We start from the raw sequence: 20,500 nt of genomic DNA, 5'->3' as shown, positions 1-20,500 counted from the left end.
CTATATAAAGGGAACTCCCCTTAGCAACAATACTTGAAGCTGTAAAAAGTCTTTTCCAAATTTGCCCCCACATTCATATAATTTCTGTGCTTGGTGAAAAATTATTTGAGGGCATATCAGTAACTGATCTATATTTAATTTTCCTTCAGATAGGTTTGGAAAACTCTTTAGATTCTCTGATTCTCATATGTTCTGGAGATCAAGCAATAAATCATTATGAAAATATCCATTCTACAGATCAACATGGGTTGTAAACAATCATTAATCAAACACCCATTTCCAAAATTTAAAAATAAAAACCTACGAATTAACAAAAATTGGAATAGACAAACTATAAATTAACAAAAAATGGAATAGGAAATGGAAGTTTACAGAGAGGGAGCGATGAGAAATTAGTTGGGTGTTAGCTGTTGTGAGAGAGAAGGACGTGAATTTGGTGGAGGTGTTACAGTAACACATGAAAGTTTGTGAGAAATAGAGATGAAATTCAGAAGAAGACGGAGAGGAGAAGGCAAGAATTTCTTTTGTTAGGCCCTTTACTTATACAATAAAACGAGATGCATCTCGAGGAAATTCTGGCCGTTCACAATGATATACGGGATAAATTGTTGACACGTTCATTCCGCAGTGCATTATGTCATCACCGGTTTATACGCGGGTTGTGGGCCGATTTCAGCACGCGCATTGCGCGTGCCCAACGATCTTGTATATATATAATCAGACTGAGATATTTAAGTCAAAAAGCAGATTGTTTATCTTTTTACTTTTTCTGATATCTAGCTCGAAATTTACTCAAGTTATATTTCGTATCTAATCTTCTGATACATATTTAACAAGATTTACATGAGTTTATTTTATAATTATACTATTTAATAATACTTGAGTTAGATCAGATTCACTCATTCACACGTGATGAGTTTGATATAGATCAAAAATAATATATACACCGAATTTTATGCACCGAGGTGGGAACCGTGTGAGAGGGGGTGGGATCCCCATCTACCTACCACCCTCCTGATGCTAAGCACGCTGCAATAAGGATCGTTAGATCCCTCTCGTGTACACCGTATCGGTGTGTATCAAAACTGGATATAGATTAGCCAGTTAAAATGGGGATAAAAAAAGAAATGATATGGTGACCGAATAGATTTTCCGAATTTTGTCCCGCGTCTAATAATGGGATCCACAACTGTCTATTATCAATCCAGATGTCAGACTCAGAGAGTTTAGATCTCTTACTTTCATTTCTTTATCGGGACATTTTATGGGTGAAAAGGTCGGCAAGTCTAGCAGCTTCCCGAAAAAAAAGCACCACGCTATTGTGTTAGAGCTAGCACTATGGAGAGGGATATCCATTCCATATCCCTCTCTATCCCTCAAAACACCAAATTCCAACTGTTATGGTCTCCCATATCCCTACATGATTACACCCATTTCCCTACTAGGCTGATCAGATCTGATCACCCGTTCCGTAGGGAAGGAAATCACACGGGTACCCGTATTTTTTTGCACTTTTCCGTAACATTTTTACTGGTTTTTAAAATTTTACCTTAAAACTTTCCTTTTTCACTCTTTTTTTTTTTACTAAAACTCTTTCTTTTATCTATTTGGTAATTTTTTTTACTCTGAAATATCTTGTTTTACCTAGATAAATATTTTTCCATAGAATAAAAACGAAAAAAAAAAAATACGGCTATTCGGTACCCATTTAACACTATTCATACGAGTAGCCGTTTTGTGTAGGAAAGGGATGAGAGGGCACCGAGCAAGGTTGCCTTCCTTATGCGATCCCTTCCCTACATTTGACGTGCAGGAAAGGATAGCTAGCACCATAGTGCTAGCTCTTAATGCTCCCCGTCTGAGAAAAATGCAGACCGTGAATGTAATGTTTTCTTAGATCCAGATTTAAAAGCTGGCAGTCCTACATTCCTCTTTTGCTTCACATGGACCATTCTTGGCCATTGGATCCTCAAATGCAAGTTTTTCTCTGGCATGGTTGTCTTATCCTTTTCCCTCAGAGAGAATAAATCCATAAATCTCAAATTCTCATTACCCAAAAGCAATTGTTTTTATCTCAGATAAAGAATGAATTTAATTCCAAATTTTGACTTTTCGTGTGGAATCTTCTCAGTCGGTTCTTCTCTTATAGTCCATTCAATTGATGATGATGTCTGAAGACTCTGAACTCCACTCCGTTTACATTCAAAAACAACACGACTCTAGTGTTAATAACACTGATACTCAGATTCAGAAATGGATAAGAAAAATAAATTGGTTTTCGCCATTAATGGTGAGAGATTTCAGATATCCAATATCTATGATCATTCTACTACTCTACTTGAATTCATACGAACGCAGACTCGTTTCACCGGAACTAAGCTTAGCTGTGGAGAAGGTCAGTAGTATTATGTGCCTACTTCTGATTCTGTAAATTGATTAGGGAAATTGGCTGGTAATGTTTTTCTAAGATTCTATGGGGGTATTGCTGTAGTTAATTTCATTTCATAGATGAAATTGATTCTGGTTTTGGAGAAATCTCAGCTGTTTTGAGTGTTCAAATTGATGATTGTTAATATATTCCATCATTTGTTGCTTTCTTATGTGAAAATGATGTGGTGTCACTGGTACCAGGTGCCAAGACTTATGGGCCAAGGGAGGTAGGCAGTTCTTATGTGAAAACAAAACAAACAATGTACATATGTATCACTGTCTCAGTAATTACGTGCTTTATTGCTTAATACACAGACTTTTCTTTGTTTTTTTAATAATTATTTGGACTATGATTCTATTTGCCACGTACAGAACACAGTTGTGTCAACGATAGCTTATCTTTACAAGCTCATTTTCTGCAAACACACACATCTTAATTTTACTGAGTGTCCACATGCTGTCGACAAGCAAAAATCCTGATATCTTTTTGATGTACTTGTTTTTGAAGCTTAGGTTCTCCAGGAGTAGCAGTTGTTTGGGGTTTCTTATTCATTTAGTCCAAACGATCTAACTTTTCAGTTAGTTAACAGAAATGAAACACCAAGCGTCTATATAATCCCATTCGTTTCCATTGCAGGTGGATGTGGGGCTTGCGTTGTTCTTTTGTCCAAGTATGATCCTGTGCATGAAAAGGTTGAGGATTTTACAGTGAGTTCATGCTTGACACTTCTTTCCAGTATAAATGGGTGTTCAATTACAACGACTGAAGGCCTAGGAAACATTAAAGACGGGTTCCACACCATCCACAAAAGAATCTCTGGATTCCATGCTTCTCAGTGTGGGTTTTGTACTCCAGGCATGTGTATGTCTCTCTTCTCTGCTCTTGTTAACGCTGAAAAAACACAAGCGGCAAATCTGCGTCCTGGATTTTCCAAGCTCACAAAGTCAGAAGCTGAGAAGGCAATTTCAGGTAACCTTTGTCGGTGCACAGGTTATCGTCCAATAGCTGATGCCTGCAAAAGTTTTGCAGCTGATGTCGACATGGAAGATCTAGGTTTGAATTCCTTATGGAAGAAGGGAGATAGCGAAAGTGAAAAGATTGGTAATTTACCCTCATATAACCCTAGCAATGAGATTTGCACCTTTCCTGAGTTCTTAAAGACTGAAACTAAATCCAAAATCCTCTGGGATTCAAAGGGGCAATGCTGGCACAATCCTTTTAGTATTGAGGAACTTGAGCATTTAATGGAATCCATAGAATCTGAAAATGGCACTAGTGTTAAGCTAGTTGTTGGTAATACGAGTACAGGCTATTACAAGGAGGTTGATTACTGCAACAACTACATCAACCTTAAATATATTCCAGAACTCTCAATGATCTTAAATGATGACGCTGGGATTGAAATTGGAGCAGCTGTGACGATCTCTGATGCTATCCAAGCTTTGGAGGAAGGAGCAAAAAAAGGGCCTAACTCAGCAGGCAATCTTGTATTCAGCAAAATTTCCGACCATATGAAGAAGGTTGCATCAGAGTTTGTCCGCAATTCTGCGAGTTTGGGAGGAAATTTGGTCATGGCACAAAGGAATCAGTTTCCCTCGGATATTGCAACTATACTTCTTGCAGCAGGTTCATCTCTCATCATACTTAGTGGCTCCAAAAGAGCAAAAGTTACATTAGAGGAGTTCTTAAGTAGTCCACCTTGTAATTCAAAGACTGTAATATTAAGTATCAGAATTCCACTTTGGGCCTCAATGAACATTTCTTCTTGTCAGAGTGAATCCGGATTGATGTTTCAGACATACCGAGCTGCACCACGACCCCTTGGGAATGCCTTGTCATACCTTAATGCTGCTTTCTTGGCCGAGGTTTCACTCTCTAAAATATCTGGTTGTAGTGTACTAGAAAAGCTTCAGTTGGCTTTTGGTGCTTATGGGACAAAGCATGCAATAAGAGCAAGAAAGGTTGAGGAATCTTTAATTGGTAGATCCCTTAGTAAAGATGTACTGCTTGACGCCATAAATATTCTTAGAGCCACAATAATACCTGAAGAGGGAACTTCAAGTCCTGCTTACCGGTCAAGCTTGGCTGTCAGTTTCCTCTTTGACTTTCTTCACCCTCTTATTAGAGTTGGTACTGCAATTCCGAATGATGGATTGACCAGATATATTAATTCTTCAGAGTTTACTGCTTCCAAATGTAACGGTAGTTATGATCAGTGTTCACATGACAATAAGGAGGGTTTGCTCTCTTCTGGGAGGCAAGTCATAGAAGTCAGTAGGGAGTTTCATCCAGTCGGTCAGCCTACTAAAAAAGTTGGAGCCGAGAATCAAGCTTCTGGTTCGTTATATATCAACTTAAAGATATTATTGAAAATATTGTCTGCATTCCCTTCTCTTTTTAGTTAGTGTAGTGTTGAATGGATTGGCTAATTTTGCTTTTGCATTTGTCAATAAATCCTTTGAACCTTTTATCTCTTATCCTTTTCAAAACTTTTCTTTTGGATGTTGATTTTTAACTTGATTATTATTTTAGAACTCATGATTCAAAGATAATATGGAACTAAGTTTTTGTTTAGTGGTTCCCATGAAATTTGACTCCAATATTAAATATGTAGGTGAAGCTGTATACGTGGATGATATTCCTTCTCCCAAGGATTGCCTTCATGGAGCAATGATATGTAGCAAAAAGCCCTTGGCACAGATTAAGAATGTAGAACTTAAGTCACTGCCTTCACCAGATGGAGTTGTTAAGGTTATTTCTCTTGAAGACGTCCCTAAAGGAGGGGAAAATGTAGGAAGTAAGACAGTGTTTGATACTGAACCCCTATTTGCTGATGGACTTGCTGAATTTGCGGGCCAGATGCTTGGCTTTGTGGTATGTCACGTTCTCTTATTAGAATACTGTTGAGATTATTAGTCCCACATTGTATGGGTAATCTAAGATCCTGTGGTTTATAATCCTTAGGGCCACTCCACTCATTGCCAATTGGTTTTGAGTTGGATGCCCATATTCTAAAAAATACAAACAGAACTCTTTGAACATTACTATTTTTCTCTTTTCTTAGTTATTTATATGGTTGATGTAGGTTGCAGATACGCAGAAACATGCAGATATGGCGGCAGATGGCGCAGTGGTTGAGTACGACACTGAAAATCTTGAACCGCCCATTTTATCAGTAGAAGATGCTGTTGCTAGGTCCAGCTTCTTTGAGGTACCACCTTTCCTTTACCCAAAGCAGGTAGGAGATTTTTCGAAAGGAATGAGCGATGCAGATCACAGAATTGTCTCCGCAGAGGTGATTCTCAAAAATTTTACCTTTCAAAATGCTATTTCGGGTTGAACTTAGAATGTTTCTTGAGTGTGTAATGCTATCTTTTACTGATGCACAACTGTTCAATATTATTTCAGATCAAACTTGGATCTCAGTACTTCTTCTATATGGAGACACAAACTGCCCTTGCAGTTCCAGATGAAGATAACTGCATGGTTGTTTACAGCTCCAGTCAGTGCCCAGAGTACACACAGATTGTAATTGCTAAATGCCTAGGTCTTCCAGAGAATAACGTCCGTGTGATAACGAGAAGAGTTGGAGGCGGGTTTGGTGGGAAGGCCCTGAAATCGATGCCTGTAAGTACCCTTTTGTTTGTTCCCGTCCGTTTAAGCTAGTCTTTCCAAATTTGGAAAATCATCCAGTTACATCCTGATTTGGTAGCTGTATAAGTAGTTCCTACCAAATGGTGTGTGGTCATTCAACCTAAAGAGGCAGTTTGTTGAACTGGCTAATATCCTTCTATTACTTTTGTTGGGAAGATCTGCACCTTTACTGCAGAATCAACTGTCCGACAATGAACCAAAAGATATTATGATCTTACTTGAAATAATAAGTTGCATTGTATATTTGGTCGTGCGAAGTATGCATATTTTAAATTGGCCTTCTTTACTTGGCTAAAGTTGTTTGTCTAGACTTGAGAATTTCATCGTTGTTGGAAATCATATTCTTTCACATTTTGCATTCAAACCAGTAAAACCAAGCTCACAATCAAAGAACTTGTGTGTAGGTTGCAGCAGCATGTGCAGTTGCTGCTCACAAACTACGCCGTCCTGTCCGAGCTTACCTCAATCGCAAGATTGATATGATAATGGCAGGAGGAAGACACCCAATGAAAATCAATTACAGTGTGGGCTTCAAATCTGATGGAAAGATCACTGCTCTACATCTTGATATACTAATCAATGCGGGAGCGTTTCAAGATATAAGCCCAATCATGCCAAATAATATGGTGGGTTCACTGAAGAAGTATGACTGGGGAGCTTTATCTTTTGATATAAAGATTTGTAAGACAAATCTTTCTAGTAAGACAGCCATGAGAGCACCAGGAGAGGTGCAGGGATCCTTTATTTGTGAGGCTGTGGTTGAGCATGTAGCGTCATTTCTTTCATTGGAAGTAGATGCTGTCAGAAAAAGAAATATACATACATATGAGAGCCTCAAGTTATTTTATCAGGAGAGTGCGGGTGAACCTCTAGAGTATACTATGCCCTTGATTTTAGATAGATTAGCTGTATCTTCCAGGTTCCACCAAAGGGTAGAAGAAATAAGACAGTTTAACACCTCTAACAAGTGGATAAAAAGAGGAATCTCCCGAGTACCCATATTTCAGGAGGTGATGCTGAGACCAACCCCAGGTAAAGTGAGCATTCTCAATGACGGATCGGTGGTGGTTGAAGTTGGAGGTATTGAGTTAGGTCAAGGACTTTGGACAAAGGTGAAGCAGATGGCGGCATTTTCTCTGAGTCCCGTAGAGTGTGATGGAAGTAAGGATCTCTTGGAGCGGGTTCGGGTCATTCAGACTGATACCTTGAGCTTGGTACAAGGAGGATTTACTGCTGGGAGCACTACCTCAGAGTCAAGTTGTGAAGCAGTTCGCTTTTGCTGTCATGCGTTGGTTGAAAGATTGATCATACTCAAGGAACGGTTACTAGAGAAGATGGGTCCACTTTCATGGGATAATTTAATAGTTCAGGTACCTACATATCTGTAAGTTGCAGATTAAACTGTCTGATATTGATATACTATTTTCTCACCCCAACACGTCTGTCTTCCAGGCACATCTCCAATCTGTCAACTTATCTGCAAGTACTTACTATGTTCCCGATTTCAGTTCAATGCGTTATCTGAACTATGGTGCCGCAGTGAGTGAGGTGAGTTGATGACATCAGCAATATATTTGTTTGTACTTGCCACTTATATATATATATATAATCAATGCTTGTTGTCATATATTAAACGTACAGGTGGAGATTGATCTTCTCACAGGAGAAACCAGTATCTTGCAAACAGATATCGTCTATGATTGTGGCCAGAGCTTAAACCCTGCTGTTGACTTGGGACAGGTTTGCTCAACTGCAACTTATTAATTTCTCATCCAACTTCGTTGGAGTTTTTCTTCTTTCTTTCCTTGCTTAAATTGTTTTTGCATTTAGGTTGAGGGCGCTTTTGTTCAGGGAGTAGGGTTTTTTATGTTGGAGGAGTACCTGACGAACTCTGAAGGATTGGTGGTGTCTGATGGAACATGGAACTACAAGATCCCAACTATTGACACTATCCCCAGACAGTTCAATGTCGAGATACTGAACAGTGGACATCATAAGAAACGTGTTCTGTCCTCTAAAGGTTCCATATTCAACTCAAACCTTTTAACTTTTTGATAAAACATACAACCAATCGGTCAGAGGCAAGAATGTCAGTCAAAATGATGAGGTTTGCCTGTCGTAGGAGGCATTCTCTTTGTGGTGGGCTGTTTACAAAATTGAATTTCAATATAAACCAATCATCTTAAAGAGCAAAAAAATTGTCTTTTCTGTCATCTGCATATTTTTCTGTGTAATCTGCAAAGTTTGAGGTAGAGTAAAATATCGGCCCATTTATGGTTTATGCATGATCAAGGACATCGCGTTTATCATTAGTGACAACGTTAGTTAAGGTAGGATGTTACTGTTGATGTTTGTGCATCCATTAGCTATGGGCTTGTTGAGCTAGACTTACTGTTCTCGTGTTTTCCAGCTTCTGGTGAGCCACCTTTACTTATGGCTGCTTCAGTTCACTGTGCAACGAGGGACGCCATTAAAGAAGCAAGAAAACAGGTTCTCTCTTGGAGTGGGTCAGAATCAGGATCAGAAGCATCATCTTATTCAACATTCCAACTGGAAGTCCCAGCAACCATGCCTGTAGTGAAGGAGCTATGCGGACTTGATAATGTCGAGAAGTACTTAAAAAGCTTAGTAGCTTCACATTGAAGGAATTATCTCCGAATTAGCATGTATTTTTATGTTATTAGTATTCAACCATTGCTTGTTTACACGTCCGGTGTAAATCATCCATCAGTTTTGTCTAGTTGTAGTTTCTGCTTTAAAACAGAGGGTCTATTCATTGTCTAACAATAAAAACTAGTAATAAGCAAACAAAACGGGTGTTAGGCTAAGTCCTATGGGCCAGATATCTAGCTGCTAGATTGGCCATCCACGTCAGCTAGGGCAACCTCCTAAGTCTTATGGGTTAGATATCTAGTAGCTAGATTGGTCATCCACGTCATCTGGTACCACTATAAAACGTTGTTTGGTTCAGCGCTGAGCGTTGTTTGGTTCAGCGTTTTAAATCTCAGGCATTAGATCATAAAATTTATCTCCCTGCTGAATGGTTCATCGTTAAAAACACTTTTTGAGCGCTGAACCATTCAGCGTTTCAATCTCGCTGATAGTTGAACTGGGAGCACTTGTTAGGAGAGAAAACTATCCAATGCTAGTGTTAACTTTTTTCCCACATTTTTTTCATGATTTGCAACACTTTTTGGCCAATTTAACAGTTCAGTCTAGCCCATAGAGGTTAGCCAAGAATAAAAATCACACCATTTATTTATTTTTGTACTTTTTTTTTTTGACAAGATGTTCTTACTTAAATTGACAGTGCTTGGTTACAGAAAGTATAGATGAACTGAAGAATAAGTACCGCAGTGGGCACCATGTGAGAGGAGGGGCGGGATCCACTTCTGCCCACCTCTATCCCAATGCACAGAGTGCTTCACTATGGTCAGTTCGGTGCACAGCTCGGTGCTTATCATCGGTACGTCTATCAAAGCTCCGTTCGTTATTAGTCAGTATAGGTTTGTTCTGTAGACAAGAAAATGCAAAATGGTCTACAGAATCCATTCCTCAACTTACGATGTTGTTGATAGCTTGTGAAATTAAAATGCATGTTATGATTCATGAAAAAAGTAGTAAATATATGATTTTCATAAGATTTTATACAGCATCATCACACAAAAGATCTGCAACACCACAGAAATGGCCAATTTACTTGACTAAGAAATTTTGTAGTACCCAGTCTGGCACATCCTAGAAACTCGGATAGATTAAAGTCGGATTAGGCAATATCTATTCATTCCATAAGTCCGACTTATCCTCACCATGACCATGATGGTGGTACGATTCTAAAACGGTTAAGAAATAACTGCAAAATTAAATGCTAAATTAAAATAGGAAGTATCAGAAGCGGTGATACGGATATACAACAATAATACTGTCCTAATTTTGAATTCTATGGATAAGTACCGCCATTTATAGAAGAAAATCCGTATTTACTAAGATTTACCGCCAAATTTGGGAAGACATTAATTGATAGTATCTGTCAAAAATTGGAATGGTTAATTATCTTTTTATCTCATTTCATTTTTTGTTTAATCTTCGTCTCTATAAATACCTCAGGTTTACGATCATGTAAGCATATCAATCCTAAAACTTCATCACTAAGTAAGTTTTACAGTAATTTTTATATTAGTTTATGAATTTTTCTGTTTTATATTTCTGTTGTGGTTCACCAATTTCAATTCTACTACATTAAACTTCATTTCAGTTTGATATAGTTGAGAAAATTTTGATTTTTGCTTTTGTTTAACCAAAAAGTCTCACACAAAAGTGGGAATCTCTTATTCATTCAAGATTGTGTGCAACTTCTATGTTTCATGACTTTCATCATGCACATTTTCTTGGTTGGCCTACCTAAGACCCTATTTCTGTTAGGCATTTCTTCTTCTGCTCTTTCGTTTCTCTAGTGCAACATTTTACCTTCTTTGTTTGTCTCATAATCATCTGGATTCTGGGTTCTTGTGTCACCATCCAGCCTTCTTAATAACTTGTTTACTGCAGAATTGAAGACGGAATTCGTTAAGGTTCGGGTAATATGTCGAGAATTTCCCTCAGTTTTGCGGGGATCTTGTTCCTATCATGCTGTGTAAGCATGGCTATAGCTGAAGAACAATATGTGAAATATAAAGATCCGAAGCAACCAATAGGTGTTCGGATTAAGAACCTAATGAGTCAGATGACTCTTGCAGAGAAGATTGGGCAGATGATACAGATTGATCGGCTAAACGTGACAGCTGATACTATGAAGAATAATTTTATTGGTGAGTTATAATTTACATCTCTTAGAATCTCGCTCTTGTTAACAAAATTTATAACTCCGAAATACTCCAGTTGTTTTTAAGGGAAACGATGAACTAATGAAAAGTAAATACATGTTGAAATAGGGAGTTTACTGAGTGCTGGTGGTAGTGTTCCTGCGATAAACGCTTCCGCTGAGGCATGGGTCAATATGATTAATGAGTTCCAGAGAGGAGCTCTTTCTTCGCGTCTCGGGATACCTATGATCTATGGAATTGATGCTGTTCATGGGCATAACAATGTCTACAAAGCCACAATATTCCCTCACAATGTCGGGCTTGGAGTCACCAGGTAGATACAGATATATACTAATTGCTGATAGCTTCCTATTTATAACTTAGTATGTTAAGATGAAAAAGAGAGTATGTTTTTGATAAAAACTTTCATCCTATTAGGGATCCTGATCTTGTGAAGAGAATTGGAGCTGCTACTGCTCTAGAAGTTCGAGCTACTGGCGTTCAGTATGCTTTTGCTCCATGTATAGCGGTAAGGACAATTCTGTGGTACACAGTTCTTTGGGTTTAATTCAGTTCTCAATCCATTAATCATTTTTTTCTTTGACATGCAGGTTTGCAGAGATCCAAGATGGGGCCGATGTTATGAGAGCTATAGCGAAGACTACAAAATTGTACGAAGCATGACAGAGCTCGTTTCAGGACTACAGGGTGAAGTTCCAGCTGATGCTAGGAAAGCTGTTCCTTATCTTGGTGGAAAGTACGTAATCTTTATTCATTTTCATTTCCTTTATCTCATTTATACATTGTTGTGTTCCATAGATATGAGAAGTTTTGTGCTTAGATTCCCTTATTGTTTTAGCCATTAAAATTACATTAGAACCCATGTTTAGTTAAAGTAATAGTATGGTGTTGATCCTGCGCAGGACTAAGGTTGCCGCATGTGCAAAACACTTTGTGGGTGATGGTGGAACTATCAATGGGATCAACGAGAACAACACAATTGTTAGCTGGCACGAGTTACTCGAAATTCACATGCCTGCTTATGTTGACGCTATTAGGAAAGGCGTTTCAACCGTGATGGTTTCTTATTCGAGCATCAATGGAGAGAAGATGCACGCAAACCGTGGTTTGGTCACTGACTTCCTCAAGGGAACCCTGCGTTTTCGGGTAAACCAATCTTGACTGCTATTATATCAGTAATCCTTATTTTCACCTTGTCATTTGATTATAACACTACTTACTGTTATGGTACTACAGGGTTTTGTCATCTCAGATTGGCAGGGAATTGACCGCCTTACATATCCACGCCATATAAATTACACTTATTCAGTTGAAGTCGGAATTAATGCTGGCATTGATATGGTCAGTAACACATCCATTTGCCGTCTCTTTTCCAACGTGTAGACGCATCTGTTTTAGTTGAACCATCTAATATTCGAGGTTGATACGTTCTTGCAGGTCATGGTTCCCTATGACCACAATGAGTTCAGTACTATACTAACCAACCTAGTCAATAAGAATGTCGTTCCAATGAGCCGTATCGACGATGCAGTGAAGAGGATCTTGCGTGTCAAGTTCATTATGGGTCTTTTTGAAAACCCATATGCTGATCTCAGCCTAGCTGACAAGATTGGGTGCAAGGTTAGTTGACTAAAATTGCAGGGACACTTTTGTGTAAGTTTACAGTTAGTTTGGCCAACAAGCCCCTACTGTGGACTGTGGAATGACCAAACTTCACCAAAATTGGTGCAAGGAAGTGTAACTAACTATTGCAATTTGTGTAACAGGAGCACAGGGAGTTGGCTAGGGAAGCTGTTAGGAAATCACTTGTACTATTGAAGAATGGAAATTCCTCAGATAACGCAATCCTGCCTCTACCGAAAAAGGTGCCTAAGATACTTGTTGCAGGAACCCATGCCAATAACTTGGGATATCAATGTGGTGGGTGGACACTTACATGGCAAGGAGTTTCCGGCAATAACTATACCGAGGGTGAGCTAGCCTGCTGTTTTCCATTTATATTCTGTCATCTACATTTGTTTAAAATTACTCTGCAATGAAGTTAAAGAATTTCTTAGTCCTCATTGACAAATTACAATGGTCGTGTGAACAGGAACTACAATCCTCAATGCCATCAAAGCCACCGTAGACCCAAGCACAGAAGTTACCTACAATGAGAATCCTAATGCTGATTTCCTCAAGTCCAACGACTTCTCCTACGCCATTGTTGTAGTTGGTGAATATCCTTATGCAGAAACTTTCGGTGACAGTCAAAACCTCACCGTTCCTGAACCAGGACCCAGCACAATCACTAAAGTATGTGGCGCTGTTAAATGTGTCGTTGTCGTCATATCCGGACGTCCTGTTGTAATTGAACCATATGTATCATCGATAAATGCACTAGTGGCTGCTTGGCTCCCTGGAAGTGAAGGACAAGGTGTAGCTGATGCTCTTTTCGGTGATTATGGGTTCACTGGCAAGCTAGCAAGAACCTGGTTCAAGACTGTTGATCAACTTCCAATGAATGTAGGGGACTCTCATTATGACCCGCTTTTCCCATTCGGGTTCGGGCTGGAGACCAAACCTGTATCTACAAATTAGAAACTTCGCTCCAGATTTTTTTTTCCTTGAAACCCAGAATTCCAAAGAACGGAAGCTTAAATTTTAGCTCTAGTTACACAGAGAGGGAGAAAGAGAGAACACAGTTGTAAGATTTTAATGTTCTAAGCTAAGGTATGGAAAATAAGCAACTTTGTGTTCATTTCTTTATATTTTAGGGTTTTAATTTGTGTCTGGTAATACTAAATTTTAATTTCGTACTTGGTTATTTTATGATTATGGTTTTTTTTCTGCATTTTAGGTTAGTTTTTTTTTGATCGAGAACAATGATCTGAATCTCAATATAGTGACACTCTCTAATTTTCTTAACACCTTCTCGATTTCCTGATATCAAACATTGTTGAGAGAAACCTTGATAAATAGGCCATTAAACTCCCAAAGCTTTTGTAGAAATCTTGATTGTAACCCATAATGCTATGATTACTGCAAGCAGCGAGTAAAGCTCCTTAAACCCCTGCTGCATTTGGTTCTAAAGACATGTTGTTTAGCAAATCGCTAGATAGAATAAAATTGCAGATTAGGCAATATATCCAGAATATACATAAATTATTATCATTCTAAGGAAAATCGCTAGACCTAGATTGACCTCTCCAGAATGATTATACTCTATACAGATAATATACAATTTTTTTATTGAGTTATTTGATTGGATTTCTTACTTGTTCGTTGGCTGAAAGAGATTAAGCTCATGGTCTCTGTAACAATAATTCCCCAATTCGACAATATAAAATTTCAAGATACTCCAAAAAAATTGTCCGTATTGTCTAGAGTTCCACAGTTTGCCTACATCTCTATAGTGGCAGCAATTAATCTCAAGACCTGTTATTTCCATGTCCTAAGAAAGAATCAATAGGTAAGCTTTGTTATGGATTGAGCATGATCTCCTTGTTGAAGTTGATACCAGAACCTTGATTAGTGATTTTGCGGAAGAAATCATCGAGATAGGTAATCCAGCAAGTTCTCAAGTTTCTCTACTGTTAGAGGTTGGTGGTTTACTTATTTTAGATATTATATGTATAAGTAAGAAATAAACATGTCTTGAACACCTGTGTTGCAACTGTAATCGTTGTTATTCATGTGATATCTAAAATTCGAAGAATATCATATTTTCAACAATTTAGAAGAAATGAACAATCTTACCCTTGAATACTTGTAAAATGTATTTATTAGGTGCAAACAACAAATATTTATGGGCTAGACTCTATCAAAATCTAGACTTACCTCACTTGTAAATTCTCAGTAGTATTCCTTTTGGTAAATGAGGCTTTTGTCTAGTGTCTTCTTTTTGCCAACCAGGATATAAACAAACATGCTCACATTTTCAAGCCCCTACTAATTTTAGTTGTAGCTCCAAACTTCAGTATTTTGCAACTCCCATGCAACATTTTGACTGCAGACTTGGATTGACATTCGCTTTATAGTGCTGGTGAACTTCATTGCTAGTTGCTATCAAGATGTTTTTAAGATTATAAAAAAACTCTTATCTACCCAGCAGAATGTCGAGAAAAGGAATTATTTTGGTCTCTCTTTTTTATTGTTGTTTACAGCCTGTGGATGATTTTTCCATTTCTGATATCTGGTATATAGGTTGTTTTTGAAACTTTGGAAGCCAGCAAAGATGTATGGAAGAACAGCATCGCAGCTGGTGAAGGAACTTGCCAGCAATGAGGCTAATCAACTCTCTTCTTTCAATGTAAGTCTGCCCAACTCTGTTTTTCTTACCTGTTCGTAACGCACTACTTGTTCAACAGTTAAAAAAAATTGTTGAATTATTTCAACTGCTCATATTCACTTATGTAGATGAGACATATTCACTTAAATTTTTTTTTGTTGAATTGTAGATGAGACATATTCACTTAAGTAGTCAAGTTCATTCTTACCTGTTCTTAACGCACGACTCATTTAACTGTTCTTTTTTTTGTTTGACTTAGTTTCAGACAGCTCATTGTTTGGTCTATGTGTGGATTTTGAGTTTGCTATTTCTCTAGGGTAATCCAATATCAAAATGAACAACGAGGATGAGTGATTGCTTTCTTTAGTAAATCCATTCAGGACGGATGGTTGTAGTTGAGACATATTGACTTAAGTAGTCAAAGTTTATTCTTTTCATTCATCTTCGCATTAAGATCATTAGTTCAGTAAATAGAGCACTGCATTTTGCGTGGGAATATATCAGTAGATTCAGTTAAATTTTATATTAGCAAATTTCTAGAGTTAGAGGTTTCTTTAAATTTTGATCGTCACTTCGTGTAAAGTGTAAACATATGATCGTTTAACCATGGACTCCTGAGTCATTCACCCTAGAAGAATTTTTTAATCTAAAAACAAAACAAAAGATCAGTTTAATTTTGTTTGAGAAATTGGATTATCTGAGGTGTACGGACATCTTTGATGTACTCTTACAAAGCCGTGTCTCTAAATTTGAATCATTTCCTACATTTGAAATGTGACTATTCTATTACTTTGTCATTTATAGCTTCAGCTCCTTTGAGTAGCCAATGCAGTTTCATTCACCTTACTTACTCCCTTCCTGCTTCCCATGTTTAAGCATATCAATTCTTACATTTGGTTATAAAAAGGTCATTTCTTTATATCCATATACTCAATCCAATTGTTATTATTTACACATCGAAAGAAATTGTGGATCCTGAATTTGATCTTTTCACATGTTAAGGTGCATTGAATTTTTTGTTGGATAATTTGTGTCCTTGTTATCGTGTAGAATGATTTGGTTGATCAAGTAATTAAAGAGTGCGATAACCACCACTTAGAGCTTCAGAACTTGATGAGGTAATCCTTTTTGGTATTTGTGATTCTTAGAAATTTCTTGACAGTTACCATTCAACTGAATAATCTATAAAATTGTGGAAGGTTTTATGTTGTTTCCCCCACTCAGTAACTTTTTAAAGGCTGAAACTTGCACATCAAAGGTGTGTAAACGCAATGCCCATTATAATCTCGCCGCTATAACGTTGAATGGAATAGTGCTTATTCACAAGCCTAACCTGTCCGGGCAGGAATATAAGTCAACAGTGTCCTTGATTGTTCCATTGGAAATAACTTTCCGTGATTGGATAGAGTAATTTTAATAGGTGGAATTTGCAGAATGACCTGTGAGAATGACTAACAGATAACCTGATATTAGTTGATAATATAGTCTATTCAATTGCTGTTTGGTGTCATTTCATCTTGGCTCCTTTACATAATCTTAAGGTGGTTATAGCCAATTAGGCACTGCTTATACTTAAGACAGCAACAGGAACACCTGGGTTCTACGGTTTACTGAAAGCTGTTCCAAACACCCTGTTGCTATCCCTAAGCATAACTTTGCAGGAACGGTTCTGAATGAATTAGCAACCTTAATCTTGCAATACCTTCCTTTGGTATGCTATAAGAACTGTTGTCATCTATATGATTCAAATCAAAGTAGGTATCCTCTGGAAAGTACTCGTCAAGGTGACCTATTTGCAGAAGTGCTAAACTTTAACTTCAGAATCAATACTTATAAAAGGTAGCTGATTATCGCATATTAAGAGATTAGTAGCGAAGTTTATCTTGCTCAATTAGCTATATTAATGTCCAGGCTTTACATTCAGTTGATTCATTGCAAAAAAAAAATAATCTTTATTTTCTTTAATTATGTTCTCGTTGTTCGTATGGTTATCAGGAAAATTCAGGATGAAGGTTTAGACGTACAGACTACTAGAAATGCTGACCACTTTGGTGCTGTTATCCACCACCTCTCTTTATCTCGGAACAAGCGTTGTCTTATGGCTTATATGTAATTCTTCTTAAGCTAATGATGTATATTCATTTGATGTATCCACCTTTTCTTAGTGTACGGTGCTTGGGTTAACCTTTCGCGTGCCTATGGAACTTCCCTATGAAACAGGTATAATCGTGCGCAAATTATTCAGGATTTAAGATGGAAGGTAGGGCATACACTTCCTCAAGAAGTTAAAGAAAAGCTTAACCACTGTGAGGTAGAGTATTTCAAAAATCATTCTGATGCTTTAGAGAAATACATCTCAAAGCTGGACCTTGATTTGACTGTGGTAAGTACCTCACTCACTCTGTCTCCTTGTTTCTCCGTCAAGCCTCCTTCATTCCCCTACTTAACTGTAGATGAATTACATTCTGTGTTTTGCAGGATATGGTTCCTCCGAAGGATCCTTACTTAAAAGTCAGGGTCCTCGAAGATATCGGTCATGTGCCTCTGGGAGATCAGTCATCAAATCTTGCACGGCACTCTATACACTTTCTTAAACGCACGGATGCTGAAAGGTTCATCTCACTGGTGAGTGGATTACCAATTGTATGTGTGCTTTATATTGAACTACAAACCTGTGTGGCAGTGTCATCTCTATTATTCTTTTTCATGAATCAGGGTTTGATGGAGGAACTCTCAGGTTGAAGGCTAGCTGTAATTTTTTAGTCACTCGCATATTTAACTTCTGGGGGTGTCATTTCTTTTCTCCTCATCATTTTTGTTATAAGGAAAGCTGATTTGTTTAGGGGGAAAGCTAAAATAGTTTGACTATGGTATATTTTGTTTGACTTTCCGTCATAAGGGGGAATGAGCAGAAAATTGTCTTTCCCCCTAACAAAAATACTGATTTTTACTACTCTGCCCTCATTTAATGTAACTCTATATTTAGTTAAAACCATGATTAACCCTAAACAAATTTCGTGATTAAACCCAATCATTCATAAACTATTTACCCTAAACCACTTCCGTGATAAAACAATACTTACGGATAGCAACAAACAACACGAATGAGGAAGATATTGATTGGGATAACTACGATTGGAGCAAACACAAACTATACTAGCAAAAATTGGTAGTTCTTCAAGTATAGAACTTTTTCACCATCAAGAAGAATCTATTGAACAAGAAGAAGAAGAACGTGAATGGGAAGAACAAAAACATGGCAAACATGAACCTGAACGTGTATTAACCTATTATCCAAGGACTTCACTTTTAATAAATACAAAGTTTTGTTGTGTACGTACGTGAAGGATATTTTGAGCTCAAATAGAGATTCCTATGTTTGCATTTGAATGCGACAAACACTTCATGACATGCGTTGCATAGTTGCATTAATCAAGCTTTTTCTTATTGAATACTACCTAGGTTGATGTTACAGCACTGAAGAGTGTCCTACGATATGTCGTGCAAAAACTCACTCATGTCATGACAATCGGTGATACATTTTATCGAACACTCAGTCATGTATAAACACAAAAGTTCACATACATATGAACGAAATGTTGGAAAAACAATGATGTGTCCCATGTGCCTTATCATCATATGGAATGGCTTCATCTAAACGACACGTCTCTATGTCTAAGGTTGTGTCTTTTCGCATGAAAGTATGTGTTTTTTGGAATTGGTTCTCATGTCTGTTGTTAATAGACAAGTTTCTAGTTAACTGTCAGGTGTTAGAGCTGTACTTATAACTGTCATGTATACAGCCTGCACCACTCTTCTTCTTACACTTGTCTGTTTCTCATTGGTTCTCTGGTTGACTAGCCAGTCTGTTCTTTGTGTATCTTAAATACTACACAACTTTTTCATTTAATCTGTAATGAAGATACAGACTTCTGTCTGAATCTTTCTAGGGTTTCTCTCTGTAATATTTTCTTTGAAATACAATCTTGTTATCAAGAACATAGTTCTATTATGGTATCATTCGATTGGTTAGATCTTTTTTCCGCCGCCTTCTTCATTGATCTTTGATCTTTCTGCTATTGCTTTGTTCTAATTTTTGATCTGCAATGGCTTATAATCATTATGATTCTCGTATTTCTCAAATTCCATTAAATCACATCTCCAATATTATTCATTTCAAACTCACATAAGAGAATTTTCTCACCTGGAAAAGTTTTCTATTTCCTTTATTGAAGAAATATAAGGTTTCAGGATTTCTTGATGGTTCAATTCCTTATCCTCGAAAATACATTCAGGAATGGATTGATGGTGATGACAAGGAACTCATATATTAATCCGTCTTACAATAACTGGATTGAAGATGATAATACGTTAATTCTTTGGATCCAATCAACTATCTCCGATTCGGTTCTTCCGTATGTTGTTGGTGCTACTTCTGCTAAAGAACTTTGGGATAACATTCAATTAATTTTTGCACGAAGCTCCACCACACACTCAATTCAACTTCTTACAAGATTGCAATCCTTAAAACTTGGATCTGGAACTATGATGACCTATCTTGGTGAAATTAAGAAGATTGCAGATCAACTAGCTGCATCTGGTTCTCCTGTTTCAGATGATGAACTTGTTGTTACCATCTTAAATGGGATTGGAAAAGAATATCAAGCTTTCAGTACTTCAATTCGCATTCGATTTCCACCAGTTGATTCAAGGGAACTTCAAAATCTTCTTCTCTCTGAAGAAATTGTTGTACAAAATCGTTCATCAGCTATTCTATCTGAAGCCAGCAGTCGAGCCTTTGCTGCTTTTCAAGCTTCTATGAGAAATCAATATGCTTCTGGATCTCGTGGTCGTGGCAGAGGTAATCACTATAATCAACCTCCTAGGAGTCATTTTCAGTTTCGTCCTCGTCCTCATTCTCCTAGTTATTTCAAATTTTCTTCTGCACCACCACTACCACCACCACCTGCAACATCACAACCATCTAGTTCATCATCACCAGATACTGTTCCATGTCAAATTTGCATCAAACCTGGACATGATGCTCTCTCCTGTCGTCATCCCATGAATTTTGCGTATCAAAAGACAAAGACACCACAACATCTAAGTGCTATGTTAGCTTCTGCAAATATTTTGGGGGAAAATCCTTGGTATGCAGAAACTGAAGTAAATCGACACATTACAACTGATGAATCTGAGTTACATACTTCCAATCCTTTTGATGGTTCTGATGAAATTCACACTGCCAATGGAACAGGTATGAAAATCCATCATATTTGTTCATCAATTAAGTATACTCTTGCTCAACTGTTTGCTTTGAAT

At 37.6% G+C, this 20,500-nt stretch overlaps 3 protein-coding genes across 4 annotated transcripts; all 3 read left to right on the top strand.

The window, feature by feature from the left end:
* Positions 1-1,880: 1,880 nt before the first annotated feature.
* LOC113320613 (indole-3-acetaldehyde oxidase-like) lies at positions 1,881-8,898 on the top strand. The gene is made up of 10 exons (XM_026568516.1): positions 1,881-2,395; positions 3,068-4,768; positions 5,046-5,305; positions 5,517-5,726; positions 5,840-6,058; positions 6,490-7,455; positions 7,538-7,633; positions 7,727-7,825; positions 7,916-8,105; positions 8,496-8,898. The coding sequence occupies exons 1-10, from the start codon at positions 2,254-2,256 to the stop codon at positions 8,726-8,728; spliced, it is 4,116 nt and encodes a 1,371-aa protein (XP_026424301.1). The 5' UTR covers positions 1,881-2,253; the 3' UTR covers positions 8,729-8,898.
* A 1,271-nt stretch (positions 8,899-10,169) lies between these two features.
* Positions 10,170-13,519, top strand: LOC113322098 (beta-glucosidase BoGH3B-like). The gene is made up of 10 exons (XM_026570117.1): positions 10,170-10,237; positions 10,634-10,893; positions 11,017-11,221; positions 11,326-11,416; positions 11,499-11,644; positions 11,811-12,054; positions 12,145-12,249; positions 12,346-12,528; positions 12,675-12,879; positions 13,001-13,519. Exons 2-10 carry the CDS (start codon positions 10,668-10,670, stop codon positions 13,486-13,488), a joined length of 1,893 nt encoding a protein of 630 aa, XP_026425902.1. The 5' UTR covers positions 10,170-10,237; positions 10,634-10,667; the 3' UTR covers positions 13,489-13,519.
* On the top strand, positions 13,495-18,191 carry LOC113322099 (probable DNA replication complex GINS protein PSF1). Of its 2 annotated transcripts, XM_026570119.1 has the most exons (8): positions 13,534-13,620; positions 14,347-14,489; positions 15,094-15,199; positions 16,229-16,296; positions 17,174-17,287; positions 17,399-17,561; positions 17,657-17,803; positions 17,894-18,191. In XM_026570119.1, exons 3-8 carry the CDS (start codon positions 15,125-15,127, stop codon positions 17,918-17,920), a joined length of 594 nt encoding a protein of 197 aa, XP_026425904.1. In that variant the 5' UTR covers positions 13,534-13,620; positions 14,347-14,489; positions 15,094-15,124; the 3' UTR covers positions 17,921-18,191. The 2 variants fall into 2 exon arrangements, with proteins under 2 accessions (XP_026425903.1, XP_026425904.1); XM_026570118.1 differs by lacking the exon at positions 14,347-14,489 and having other exon boundaries at positions 13,495-13,620; positions 17,894-18,172.
* The last annotated feature ends 2,309 nt before the right edge of the window (positions 18,192-20,500 follow it).

Source organism: Papaver somniferum, chromosome 11 (genome assembly GCF_003573695.1).
Source record: "Papaver somniferum cultivar HN1 chromosome 11, ASM357369v1, whole genome shotgun sequence".
NCBI lineage: Eukaryota > Viridiplantae > Streptophyta > Magnoliopsida > Ranunculales > Papaveraceae > Papaver > Papaver somniferum.
The sequence above is the reverse complement of the archived record's forward strand: the minus strand, read 5'-3'. Positions and strand labels throughout refer to the sequence as shown.